General features: G+C 40.2%; 1 protein-coding gene across 1 annotated transcript; it reads left to right on the top strand.

Annotated features, from left to right (window-relative positions):
• The first annotated feature begins 26 nt into the window (after positions 1-26).
• On the top strand, positions 27-11,864 carry LOC109474202 (semaphorin-5A-like). The gene is made up of 23 exons (XM_019774457.1): positions 27-86; positions 310-408; positions 744-957; positions 1,337-1,425; positions 1,566-1,598; positions 1,773-1,881; positions 2,349-2,406; positions 3,115-3,246; positions 3,943-4,044; positions 4,189-4,259; positions 4,457-4,536; positions 4,654-4,701; positions 5,084-5,160; positions 5,555-5,629; positions 5,900-5,961; positions 6,513-6,680; positions 7,229-7,399; positions 7,836-7,991; positions 8,280-8,471; positions 8,723-8,908; positions 9,323-9,475; positions 9,779-9,931; positions 10,205-11,864. Exons 1-23 carry the CDS (start codon positions 60-62, stop codon positions 10,495-10,497), a joined length of 2,748 nt encoding a protein of 915 aa, XP_019630016.1. The 5' UTR covers positions 27-59; the 3' UTR covers positions 10,498-11,864.
• The last annotated feature ends 2,152 nt before the right edge of the window (positions 11,865-14,016 follow it).

Here is a 14,016-nt window from a genome sequence, read left to right as displayed (position 1 = left end):
AATGATGTTTGTGTTTTTTACAGGACTCTGAGTGGTCTCCTGACAATGACACCAGGCTGATGTGTAAGAGTAAAGGGCAGTCTGAGGTAAGACCATGCCAGCCTGTTTCCTGCAAATTTCTCTGACATTTTAGCGAAAAGTCAGCAAGATGAAAACAGGTGTAGCTGATGAAAAGAAAACATTAATCTTTAATCATTCACACTTTAATACATGGTGAAGGTGACTGCTATGTCATCTTCAAGAACAAGGAACAACCAAGAGCTATCATGATCACACTCACAGTTTGTACCATGTTTTTTTTTTATTCAGGAGGATTGCCACAACTATGTTCGAGTTTTGCTGTCACACGGGGATGAACTCTTCACGTGTGGGACCAACGCTTTCTCTCCTGTCTGCTCCACAAGACTGGTAAGCCTGGCTTAATTTCAAGTCTTGAAATCGTTTCCACACCACATGGTGAAGATTGTACCCATTTGGGAAGCATTCACAGGGAAGCGTGTTCCATAGAGATGTAGGTCTAGTAAAGAAGCTTGCAGCGTGGAACTTTCTCCTGAGAGATGGAGGAAGAAAGGGTGATTTGCTTCTGTAATAGTAACAAAATATGTCCTGGCTGAGAAAGTTCAAAGTGATGGGGCACAAGCAAATGAAATTCCATGAAACATTTGCCATGAAAATAACGATAGTAACACCAGAATTCAGAATTTATTCACTCTGATTTTTTTGTTCATTTTCTCCCTCCGAAGCTGTCAAACCTGTCGTCAGTGAGTCGTGAGGTGAGTGGAGTAGCGAAATGTCCGTACGATCCGCAGCACAACACCACCGCTCTGCTGAGTACCGAGGGAGAGCTGTACACAGCCACGTGTATGGACCTTACGGCGCGGGACCCTGCCATATACCGTATGATGGGTCAACATCCAACACTTAGGACTGTACAGTACAACTCCAAATGGCTGAATGGTAAGAAATTTCTATTCGTAAGTTTCGAGATATTTAAAAGCTGTACACAGCCACGTATATGGACCTAACAGCTTGAGACCCTGCCAAAAACCTGTACTGTACAACTCCAAATGGCTGAATGGTAAAAAGTTTTATTCTGTGTTCATCATAACTTTGAATGATAAATGGAGTTTTAGGGCCATCATGAGTTATGAACAACTAAGGCATCGATACCATGAGCAAAGATAAAAAATTTTTCCTACAAAAAAAAAAGTAATATGATGCGACAAGTTACCATCAAAACTGTACTTAAAGTTTTCCTTTGTTCACTTACATTTTTACCCGTGTCACTTGAATTACGTAAATGTACATAACATGATTTTTTACATTTCTCTTGCAGAGCCCAATTTTGTGTCATCCTATGAGATCGGTGACTTCATCTATTTCTTCTTTCGAGAAACTGCAGCAGAAAATGAAAACTGTGGAAAGGTAAAAGAAGGTTGCATGTTACGCCAATTATGCCAGTCAAAAATCTGTTAGCAGTTTTCACTTTTTTACATATCTCAGTCATATATCTGTTGACAACATTTTCCAATCAATAGCTAACTTCTGTTATTTTTTAATTGCAGACTGTCTTCTCAAGGGTTGCAAGAATTTGCAAGGTGGGTGATTTACATATCTTTACATTGACACTTTTTACCTTTTGTTTGATTAGATTTTTGCACTGTTCCCAGTATGAATTTTTAACCTTCTCCCTGCTGCCTTACCCCATAACCAATGCAAATCAGGTGCCAAATGGCTACTTTAGCATAAAGTAAACTTGTTACCTGTTCCAGAATGACATCGGTGGACACTTCTTGCTGGAAGAAAACTGGACAACATTTATGAAAGCCAGGCTGAACTGTTCCAGACCGGGTCACTTTCCGTTTTACTACAACGAACTCCGTAAGAATGTCTCCCTGTATATTGTTTGTTTCTTTATCATCATCCACTGTATTCTACATCTGCAGTCCTAAAAACAACCTACAGCTGCATTCAGTCTTTCTTCATCTTCTTCCAGCGTCTTTTGTCTCGCGAGCTGCCTTAGCTCTTGGAGTTTCTTTTCTGTAGTACCTTGTAGGAGGGCCTAGCCCTCTGCTCTTTATGTCTCCCTTCAGCATGCTGAGCAGATTGATGCAGTGTCCTCCTTTGTGAGCCTTGTATCTGCTGGAGCCTAGGAATGAGAATTCCAGGGCTTGTTTCTTTATGTAACTGTATATTGATGTGGTATCAAATGGAAGAGTGGCTAGGCTGACAAATACAAACAGGACAGATACATGTATGTTGCTGTCCAAGATACTATGTATGTGCTGACGTAAGCTGTTTACAAGAAATCTTTACAGTCTTGATAGCTTGATTTGTTATTTTTACAGAAGCCACTTACTACAACCCAGAAGAAGAAATCATCTATGGAGTGTTCTCAACAGAAGAGTAAGTGCCAGTCCCAACCTGCTTCATGATACATAAGTCAGAGCAAGTTAGAACTCCTGGTAGCTGAGCTGTAAGCCTAGCCTCTACCAGGCACCGCGGATTGCTGGAAAAATAGTAGAAATTGGCCGAAATAAAGGGATAGTGTACCAGAGAAGATCCAGGGCCATAGAAGCTTCAATTTGCTATGGCCCTGGATCTTCTCTGGTATACTATCACTTTATTTCGGCCAATTTCTACTATTTTTCCAGCGATCCGCGGTGCCTGGTAGAGGCTACTGTAAGCCATTGACTGGCTACCGTAGTGTGCTGTTCTGTGATGGCGTAGTCCAGAATTTTGAGAAACCTTGAGTGTGTTATTAAAGAAAATACCAGCTGGTTTGTGTTATGCAGGTTAAGTGCCTTGTGTTGATATGTTTAACACTGTTTGTATTGATACTTGGCATATGGAGTAAACACTTGTCACCTTTTTTATCACACAAATTTTTATCATAAACACTTTATACAGGGAACATCTCTGGATAAATCAAACTTAATGTATGTTATTTAAAAGATGGCATGTCAGCCCTGTCAGCACACCTTTTATCTGTTATCAGGTCATTACATTCCTTGATTTTGATACTGAAAATTACTGAACCATGGAAAAGATGGAAACACAGAAGTAATTTTTGGTGTTAGTGTCTTAAATTTGTACCTGTTTTTCAATTTACAGAAATGGCATAGCAGGTTCAGCTATTTGTGCCTACAACTTGTCGTCAATAGAGGAAGTCTTCAACGGTTCCTTCAGATACAAGCCCAACTCCAAGTCTGCCTGGCTTACGTCTCCAAACCCCAATGCAAATTTCCAGGTAAGGGCCCAGATATGTTTGATCATCATCACCTTAGACACTAGCTTGAAAACAAGTCCACATCATTATCCACAATTGTAATACTAATATCACATGTTAAAGTAATGCTGGTCAGTTAAAACATGTCTGAAATTTATCTATCAACAGGAACAGCCAAAAACAGCTCACTACACCAGAGTCCATACCTCTTCAAAGGCAAATTCCTGTACTTCTAACCCTTCAAAACACAGTGTAAACTGGTGTGAGTCTGGAATGTATAATCTCTGCATCTGATTTGGGGAACTTTGGACAATACCAGTGGAAGGCATTTCAGCACCAAGGAAGGGACAGCCTCTATCTGCCACTATCCTTATGTACACTGTTGTTGGATTGTAGCTCCAGTGATTTGCTGTGATATTTTCTCAGCTATATTGTTATACAGTCTGGAGTCTCTGGACATTTTTGAGTAAGATTTCAACAAATGATTAATGTCAAGAAAAAAGCATGTGAGAAAAATTTGACTGACTACATTCACTCTTAAAAACCGTATGTACCTCAGACTCAGTAGGTTTTCAGGTTGATATTCCAGCTCAGCATCATTTTTCTGAAGTCCATAAACTGTTTTAAAATTGTTGTGGCCTTACGTTACAATACCCTTACCATATGTAAACCCTACAGTGTGAAACTGTGGGCCCTGACCATCTACGGCCAAACCAAACAAGCCGGTCTCTGGAAGATGCCATGAAGTACCAACTCATGGACCAGGCTGTCCCCCCCTCCCACCAAAATCCACTGGTCCAACAGGAATATGACAGGTAACCAATCACTACCTACTGGTCAAGTTTGAATTCCCATATTGAGTGTAGGAGTAGAGAATAGCTACATCAAATGGGGGTTATAATTATTATAAATATTCCAACATTGGTTGCTTGGTAGTCACTTTCCTGTCTTTTCTCCAGGTTTTCTCACATCGTGGTGGACAGAATACGAGGGAGACGGGAATTCTTCAGTGTCCTGTTTGTGGCAACTGGTAGGTGATAGATAAATGATCCTTATTATGTCTACCCTTGGAGAAGCAAAATGTATTATTTTTGCTCAGATTCTTCTTCTTCTTCTTGCTCATTCAGTAGTGATGGCAGACCCCAATTCTTGACATACAGAAGTGTCATTGGGCAGTTGTGGCTTCTCAAATCATCAGTACAAAATTTTTCTTTTCTATCTCCGTAGTTTCTGGTACTCTCAGGAAGTACATTGTTCTCCCCGGCACAGACCAACCCTGTCTGGTGGAAGAGATTCACCCATTTCCGGTGAGGATGTTTACAGTAAACTTTGACATATTCTCTGTGCTTTTTATCCGAGTTTAACATTTGGTTTGTCTAGTTCTAGTTCTATACTTTAAAGTGAAATACGACTCTGTGTTACAGGAAGGAGCTGCAGAGCCTATCAGGTCCATCACTCTGCTGTCAGATGAGGTTAGTCAAAGTTTATCATTGCATGAGTGCCACCCTGTCACACATTTAGTACCTTTCCACAATTTTGATTCCAACCACTCCCCAAGCAAGCTGTGGCAATGGGTTGGGAGTAGCCTGGAATCCATCCCATGTAGTTTAGCTCCAGTTTGCTCCTCTAATTTCAACTAAGCAGAATGTGGCTTTTCAGCATCAAAATTTATAGTCTGGCCAACAACTTTTAAAGGTAACTTCGCTGATCACCAACTCCCAACCACAAGTGTCCTGCTCCGAACTAAACTTTTTCGAGACTAAATTTTTCATAGTTGTGAACAAAGAAAAATTCTGTAGATTCACTGTTTATTTTGGAACTCACAAAAGATTAAACCCTCGGCTTTCTCCGCAGGAGGCTATCTATGTGGGTTCCCAGACTCGCATAATGAAGGTCCCCGTTCACAGGTGTCAGCAGTTCAAGTCCAGAAAGTAAGTCACACTTTAAATATAATAATCTTTCGCACATACAAAGTGAAGATGATGTTTAAAGTTAAAACTTTTGTTCCAATACAAAAAATTCTCTCACCTATAGAGCTTTCGACCAGTCTACTGAGGAAGACCAGAGTGACTGGTCGAAAGCTCTAGGTGAGAGAATGTTTTGTGTTGGAACAAATGTTTTAACTTTAAACATGTAACTACCAACACAGATAAACTTTCATGATAGTATAAGAAGTGAAGATGAGTTTGTTGGTTCTCGCATAGTAATAAAATAGATAGCTCTAATTGTATATTCATGGCCTATTGAGCTAAGTACAGGCATTCCAAAACAGAGTTAGAATAGTAGTAGTAAAGTGCAGTATATTGACAGACTGTTACTTTTCAGAACCTGCCTTCTTGCTATGGACCCCTACTGTGGCTGGGACTCCTACAACAAGAGATGTGCTTCCCTCAGACAAAGGTGAGTCAGTTCAGTTCAATTTGTTATTCTTGGCATTTCAGTTCAGATTTGTTATTTTTGGTATTTTGAAGCATTTTGAAAGAATTTCTAACAGTTTTGTGTGGCAAGAGAAAAAAAAACTGTGCATGGCCTCTCCTTGGTGCTGAATTAGCTTCCATAGCACTGCACAGATTTTCCCAATGGCTGTAGTGTCTTATTTTGAATTTTCCCACAAACCAAAGTCCCAAACTGTTGGTTACTGTTTTTGCTTTGTTTTCCTTGTTTCCACAGTATGGAACACATGCAGGACTGGCACCAGGACATCAGTTCTTGTCCTGTTCTCAACCTGCCTGGTTAGTATCAGCCCTTACTCAGTGTTTGTTTCACATAACCGGTAAACCGACTTTGGGCATAGCACACTAGTTTTGTACAGTAAACCAGACTTAAAGATTTGAATCACTCACACTGTGAAGGACCCCTACTCCTAAGTGCCAGTGGGATCTTTAATGATTGAAGACCTTTATTGTACATTTTTGCCCCACTGGGCACAGATCAAACAATAACAAATAGATGTAAATATAAACGTCTAGAATACATATTAAGTACTTTAGACTTCCTCTTGCTTCTTGGTAATCACTTAAATGTAGTTGGCTGTATGATCAGTTAGAGCTCGAGGTGTGGCTCTCCTCAAACACGGGACCTCTGTGCCCATTTTTAAAGAGTTTATTCTGTATCGGTATAGCCGGTATAACCGCCCTTCAGCATAACACACCAGCTTTGCAGGCACGCGGTGCGGCGGCAGCTAGCTATATCACACTGAACGCCTTGTTACACCCAATCTTTGCACATTTATTGAATGTAGATGACTGTTTCAATGTTGTAAATGTTTCTGCCCTGTCCCCAGTTGACGGAGGGTACAGCGAGTGGTTGCCATGGGAACCCTGTACGCAGCTGCAGGAGAGCGGCGAGTTGACGACCTGCATGTGCCGGTCCAGGTCATGTGACAACCCCGCCCCACGGTGTGGGGGGAAGCCGTGTCTGGAGCCGGCCACTCAAGTCTCCAACTGTACAAGTAAGGGCTTTGTTTTACCTTGTTGCATCTGATCTAGCATTCAATTCTACTTTTAGGCACTCTCCATTGTGCTGAAATGCCATCCTGCTTTGGATGTGTTTTGTTTGAGTTTGTCATTTTGGACATATTTGTACATGTATGGCTATATAGACCTCGAAATGGATATACATTGTACGTAAAAAATTTGTTTTTAAAAACTCACAGTAGGTATTCATCCATCTTGAGAAATTCCCAACAGAAGATAAAAATGTCATAGTTAATGAGGCTTCTGAGTTTCAAAGTTGGGGTCATGTGGCATAATGGCAGAGTGCTCAACTCGGAACCAAGAGGTCCCAGGTTTGAGTCATGACATGCCACTGATCTTGTGCCCTTGGGAAAGGTACTTTACGCAACTTTCCTCACTTAACTGAAGTGAAAATGAGTTTTGTCTGTCCTGTATTTGTTTCTATGTGTAGAACACAACACCAGCAACAGCTTCTTGTGTCCCACATGTATATTGCACTGTTGCAATTTCAATAAATCAAAATCTAAATCTAATCTAATTTCAGTTAACGGGGGCTGGTCGGAGTGGTCAGTGTGGACATGCTGCTCGAGAACGTGCGGCCCGGCAGTGAAGATGCGACACCGGTCCTGCACCAACCCCGCACCCCAGTACGGTGGCAGGCTGTGTGTGGGATACAGTCAGGAACATCTCGTCTGTAACAACCCACCATGTCCGGGTGAGTATTTAGACTTCATATATGTTTGTTTGCTTGTTTGTTTGTCAGGTTGTTAAACAGCTTCTGATGATAAGTGGGGTTGTGTGGCGTAATGGCAGGTTGTTAGGTCCAGAACCCAGAGTTTGTTTGTTTGCTTGTTTGTTCTTACCTATAGCTTTTGACCAGTCACTCTGGTTTTTCTCAGTAGACTGACCCAGTAAGACTTGTCACATGGCTTCTATGAAGTGTGACGTCAACACTGGGTCAAACACAGATGACTTTTCATGATTGCCTCTTTGTCAAAAAAGTGGGAATACATGTACCTTTACCTTACCTTATAAGAGCTTTTTTCCTAATATTCCTTTAATTTAGGTTAAGAAAGTCCTTTGTACACATATGTGCAGGGTTCAAAGTGTGGGTTTTGAAACATTAAATGTTTTTCCCTACGTTCTTGCAGAGGCCAAAGGGGTGTGGCTGGACTGGTCGCCATGGTCGCGATGTTCCAGGAAGTGTGGCGGAGGGATACAGGAGAGGACCCGGATGTGCACCGCCCAGGAGTGTCCCTCGGGGTGTGATAAGGAGTACAGGAGCTGCAACACTCAAAACTGTCCGGGTAGGTATATACAACCGTACTATATTTAACACTATTTTACACAGTCCTGTAGATGCTCACCCAAGATATTTGGATAAAAAAATCCACTTATCCGATAATAGGGAATGTCTTTCAAATCATCCTTGATTCCTGCAGCTGATTGAATTTAGTAGAAGTAGTAGTAGACAGTCCTTGGTCGTGAATTTACTGGATGCAGAAATCATGAACTGGAAGACTATTTTCAGGAACTGTTGTACAGTGTATTTTTATTGTCATTGTTTTCATGTCATCTTAAAAATGTTCTAACAGAAACCCGAAAGTCGACCCCTTGGAGCCCGTGGATCCACATGAACATCACGGACCAGGGTGGTTACTATGAGGGCCGTGTGCGTTACGTGTGTAAAGCCCGCGTGCCAGACGACAGCTTGTTATGGGTGGGACATCGCAGGCTGGACATGCGCTACTGTGACCCCAACAGTAGACACTCCTGCGCCACTAAAGGTACAACACTTACTGGATAACGAATAATCTTTATTAAGGCTATGCCGTTTTAGCCAATCGGTATGACCACAGCTGCACCAGGTACCACCAATAAGACACAAAATTAGTACCGTTATTCAAAGACGAATCAAATTGTTTACCTGAATGTCTAATCTTCATCAATGTAAATTCAATGTGTATGCACATGTATGTATATATGTACATGTATGTATGTATGCATGTATTTATATTTATACATACTGTTTTATCAGGTCCAGCTCGAGTTGTCCATGGGGTGTGGTCCAGCTGGTTACCATGGTCGCCATGTACAGTGAGCTGTGGCTCGGGGGTGAGAACACGGCAGCGGCAGTGTAACAACCCCCCTCCCAGCGGCGGTGGTTCGCCCTGCCTGGGGCCGGATGTCATCTACAAGGACTGTACCATGGCACCTTGTACAGGTAGGGCAGGGTCCAGTTGGAAACTTGGACATTGAAAAATACTGTCTATTCCATTCTACAATTCTATTTTACAGTAATACAGCAACGCAATTTGATGTTCGTAATGATTATTAAAACCTTAAATAAACTCTTAAAAGGAGTGAGAGTAAAGTAGCAAGCTCTATGACCAATTATCTTTTGATTCGATACATGGTATTTCTTTTCATTTAAAGTTTTATGAGTTGAGAAAAGTCAAATAGATTCTAGTTAGTCCTCATTGATCTAAAAAAAAGGGCTGATAACTTGGTAAAATCATCCAAGTTAAACCTGAACATGATTATCTACAATGCAATGTGATTACATAGAAATTTAACATTTTTTCATGGTCTAACTGATCCTACTGTATGCTACAAATGTGCTGTTTCTTGTCCCCAGCTAACAGCACGTGGTCCTGTTGGTCGGAGTGGTCCCATTGTTCCGTTTCGTGCGATGGCGGGACGCGTTTCCGCACTCGGACGTGCTTCGGGATGGGTCAATGTGACGGGGACAGGCGGAAAGAGGAGACATGCAACACACACCCATGTCTGAGTACGTCTGAAATATACTGTTAACTGAGTGTGTGTTGTTAACTGAAGTGCCCTTTGTGGCAGAGACTGCCATTCTCATACAGGCCTGTCCAGCCATAGCTGCACCTGGCTCTAATTAATTAATTATTATACAATAATTTCTCAAAACATTGTATATTTTCTTTTAGTGGAATCAGGATTTTTGCATCAGGATGTCTTAGGAAGAGTCATTAATTCAGTGTCCAGAAATATTATTGATATCAAAATGTCAAAAACAATCCAACAAAGATTTTACATGCTCCTGTACATTCCTCTGTCCACACAGTAAACGGTTGGAGACACTGGACCCCCTGGTCAGCCTGTGATGACTTCGGGCTGCGCAGGAGGACCAGGGAGTGTGGGGAGGACCCGCCCCTCCCTGGACACTGCAGGGGAAACACTACACAGGAACAACCCTGCCAACCTAATGTCATCCTGGGTGAGGTCTTCCTGACTTTCCATTTACTTCTCGCTACAGAAGGATTTTGTTTTCATTTGCAATTGTTTGTTTGTTTATTTGTTTAGGATCTCCATTAGTGTGGTAATTCACACTATTCTTCCTGGAGTCCTGGTGATGATGTAAATCGAATGCATGTATAGCAGTAGGTATCCTTCCATTTTGAGATGTATGTATGTATGTTTTGCTAGAGGGCACTTGAGGGGATAACGTCTGCCATCTAGATCTCTGATGGATTTTTCTTGTGTCTTCCAGATGATGTCAACATCCAGCCGGTCCGTTCTAGAAACTGGAATAAAAAGATCGACCTAATCTACATCATCATCGCAGGAATAGCCTCCTTCTTTCTGGGAGGAACTCTGTTCTTAGGATCATACATCTACTACCTGCGCTTCCAAGAGTCCAGAATACACCCCTGTCACAAACACGTAAACGTCAACAAACCAAACAACAAGAAAATGATCAACACGAAGCCTAAGATGACGGTATACGAGGCGAGTAAAGGAGATCCAAAATATGCGACGTATAAAGACCCTTTCTGGGACTAGTGGAGATTTTTTGTGATCTTAATGGAGCGTACTGAACTCAAGTATTGCTCCTCTTGTATACATGGACCCATACAGGGGAAAAATGTGAGCATTTGAGAGCCAAGGACAGCAGGAATACCAGTACTGCAGTGCTCTTCAGAACTGCATAGAGGCGCCGCTACATGGTGGACCAATGGCCGCAGACTGCAAACTGCTTCTGGAAATTCAACTGGATTAATCTAGTGTGTTGATGGAAGAAAAAAATGTGGAGAAATTTGGTGAACTCAAAAGGGCAATACAAAGCAATGAAGTGCAAGACAATGCTGAATTTTTGTCAGAAACTTTGCTGGACTTCCTCACTTGATGTATCAAATGGATAACTTTTCTTGTGAGAGACTTCTCCAGGTGCTTTTGTAACTTGTGAATTTGATGATTCTTTATTGACTTGATGCTGACAAGCCATATTGGTAGAATTCCTGGTAAGATTTTGTGATTTGTGTAGTTATATTGAATACCAGTACTTAGCACTGCCAACTCTTTAATCCTGTATTCCAATACTTGTAGGCACACTCAGGACTTTCACGTACACCAGTTTCTATCGCAATCAAAGGCTGTGATTTTGGAAATGACTCGGGATACTCAAAGGCTTTCTTCCAATTTATTTTCTTGTTTTTCTGACAAAAACAATCATCCTGGCTTTTTGCCAGATCCTTTACTTTGAAACTCACGCAATTGTGAATTTAAGCCATATTATGCCATCCAAGAGCATTCTCTTCTGAAATAGCATCTCATTTTCATCATGTAAACAAAACATTGTATATGATACACCTGACTTTAGATATCTCACAATCTCTATTTTTATACAAAATGTTGTTGAATACATCAAGAAACTGCCTGGTATCTACCACAGTACTGAATGTGTGCCAAATTTCAATGAAAGGATAGTCTGTATTTGTATAATAAGAAGGTCTATGAAATGGCCATTGATTTCTGAATCATGATTCAGAAGAAAGTAAGGTGTATATTTCTGGAAATTTCAATGCTAACCTGCTTGTGTACATGTATATAGCGCATATGATACTAGATTGTGTGTGATTTTCTTTATACATAGATATTGAGGATTTCTCTGTTTCCAGATGCATATGCCAGAAAATAAGAGTGACAAAGCCAAGTGCAAATTTTCTGCCATGTGAGGTCAAAAATGATGGTGAAAGACATACAGTGTGTATGTTGATCCTGTTTAGATAGTAAGGAGTAAGAAGAAATCTTTGATTGTCCAGATTGAAATCTTTGACGAGTAGAGTGACCCTCACAATCACTAGATCAGTATGTACTTATACATAGTTAGTTAATGATAGCATTCATGCACATTTAAGGGCCACTGTAATTGTTGGTGTTTGGATGAATCTGGTATTGAATGGCAGAGTGATAAGGAATGACAGCTTTGTAAGGCCATGTTGATTTAATTATATGGATGACATCCTCCGGAAGCCCCAAAACTGATGCGCGCGTGCGAATAAAAAAGAAGTTTTGCAAATAAAAAAGTTCTTTTCATTATGAAATCTACGTGGTCATGAGGGTTGAGCAAATGGCACAGAATATGGTTTGGCGAATAATCTAGTCTTCAAATTCATTTCTTTACAATTTCGTCTTTTTTCGTTTGATTTTGGCCTTCTACGACATTGGTATAGTTTTTATTAATTTCTTTTGTAACTTATGGTATATTTTTGCTCATTTTGCAACTGTTTTGTTCGATTTACCGTATGGTTGAAAACTTTTTTTTTTTTTTAAATGGCCGAAAATTCATGCGCGCGTGGATGTCATCCATATAATCAAATCAACATGGCCTAATCGTTGGTGCTTGGATGAATCTATTGAATGGCCGAGTTATAAGGCATGACAGCTTTGTAACATGCTGAAAATCTACCAGCTGGATTGGTAGACCAAAAAGTCACGGTTAGTAGGAACTGTTCCTTATTAATGCACCCATTCGTAACATCATCTAGTTAAAATGTAGACTTTCATCATTATCCATAGGTCATACACATTTTGTACAGTTTGAAAGGTAGAAAATTTGGTGCACAAATTTGTTGATACTAGTAAGTCCATGAAATATTGAATGAATTTCACCGTGTCACACCTAACTCCAGTGTTAGAGTTGTCATCTCTTAATTTAAGACCTGTTGTCATGAAATATGTAACTGTATGTTTTACCTACATTTAGCCAGAATTTCAATGAAATTTTTTGTCAAAACATGCATGTTCTGTAAAAGTTTTGCCATCAAAGTTTACTACACAGTTATCATCATAACTTTGAGCATATAGCATTAGCCAAACTCCCAAAGTTTCTGGATAGGTACATTTGTACTACCTATTGCCAATATTTCTTAATGAGTAACGTGTTAACCATTTTCCACCATGTTTGTAATAGTGAATATGTTATGATTGCCTTGTATGTATAGTATAGACCTGCCAGCCTGTAAATATATGTAGCAATTAATGTGCAATCTGCGTAGAAACTGAGTACCAGCAACTTGATGGAATTGTAAATTTGAAAATTCTAACTCTGCATCGTACTATGTAATGTTATACACCCCTAGGTCCATAACAATTCAATATGGTGGCTGTTGGATTAAAAGAATAAGTTCATGGTAGTTCTAGGATCGTCCCAAAGGTGATCAAGTAAAAATAATATCTGTGGTTGAAATTCTAAGCAGTTGTTTAATTTCAGCAAGTTTGCTAATGTCCAGATCACTCCTGAATGTTACAGTACAAAAATGGTAGTTCACTTGTGATAATTTGATACAGGTTTCTAAAGCAATTACATTATGGACTTGAACTGAGTACTGCATGTAGTATCTGCATACTGTATCAACAACTCATGATGTGACAGAAAATAAAGTTTCCCATCAATGACTGTTTGTGTTTCTTGGTACAAGGTATCAGCTAAAAAGGCCACATGTACATGGAGCCATGCCAAATGCTATATATATATAATACCTTTGTGGAGAAGGTTACGTGTTGCGTTGTGCATGTGTGGTGTTTGTGGTATGTTTGTAAGTTGTCATGACTACAGATGTGGGAGATGATGTTTTGGTATTTCAATGTCAATGTTATTTTTATTATCAAAACAGTCGGCAGATGGTATTTCGTTCCGTTATGATTAATACATGTATCAGAGTAACGACTTGGAGAGATCGCGTCTGCAAAATTGGCGCGCATGGAAACACACAACGTGTTTTTCATGTTATCATTCAGCATGACAGAATAGCTCGTTTGCAACAACAGTTTTTAATTTCACTAATTGCAATCAAAATGGTTCATAATAGAAATAAGAATAATGCTGCCATAGACCGACCTCGTTGTTACACCCACCTGTGTCAAAGGCGGAAACAATAAAAAAGAACCACAGTTGGTCACTTTCTCATGCCTACAAAGCTAATTTTGACGGGCAAGCAGGATCGATCGATCATATATCGCCATGAAGATGATGAAAATGCTATTAACAAAACAGTTAACCAAATTTTTCTAGTTTGTCAC

This window comes from Branchiostoma belcheri, unplaced genomic scaffold (assembly GCF_001625305.1).
Source record: "Branchiostoma belcheri isolate BF01 breed outbred unplaced genomic scaffold, Haploidv18h27 scaffold30, whole genome shotgun sequence".
In the NCBI taxonomy this organism is placed as follows: domain Eukaryota; kingdom Metazoa; phylum Chordata; class Leptocardii; order Amphioxiformes; family Branchiostomatidae; genus Branchiostoma; species Branchiostoma belcheri.
This window is presented reverse-complemented; position numbering and strand designations above follow the sequence as displayed.

Coding starts and splice junctions, on each gene's coding strand:
- LOC109474202 (XM_019774457.1), top strand. CDS start 60: ATGTGTAAGAGTAAAGGGCAGTCTGAG. Junction 4,045..4,188: donor GTCCAACAGGAATATGACAG/GTAACCAATCAC, acceptor TCTTTTCTCCAG/GTTTTCTCACATCGTGGTGG. Junction 9,476..9,778: donor CAACACACACCCATGTCTGA/GTACGTCTGAAA, acceptor CTGTCCACACAG/TAAACGGTTGGAGACACTGG.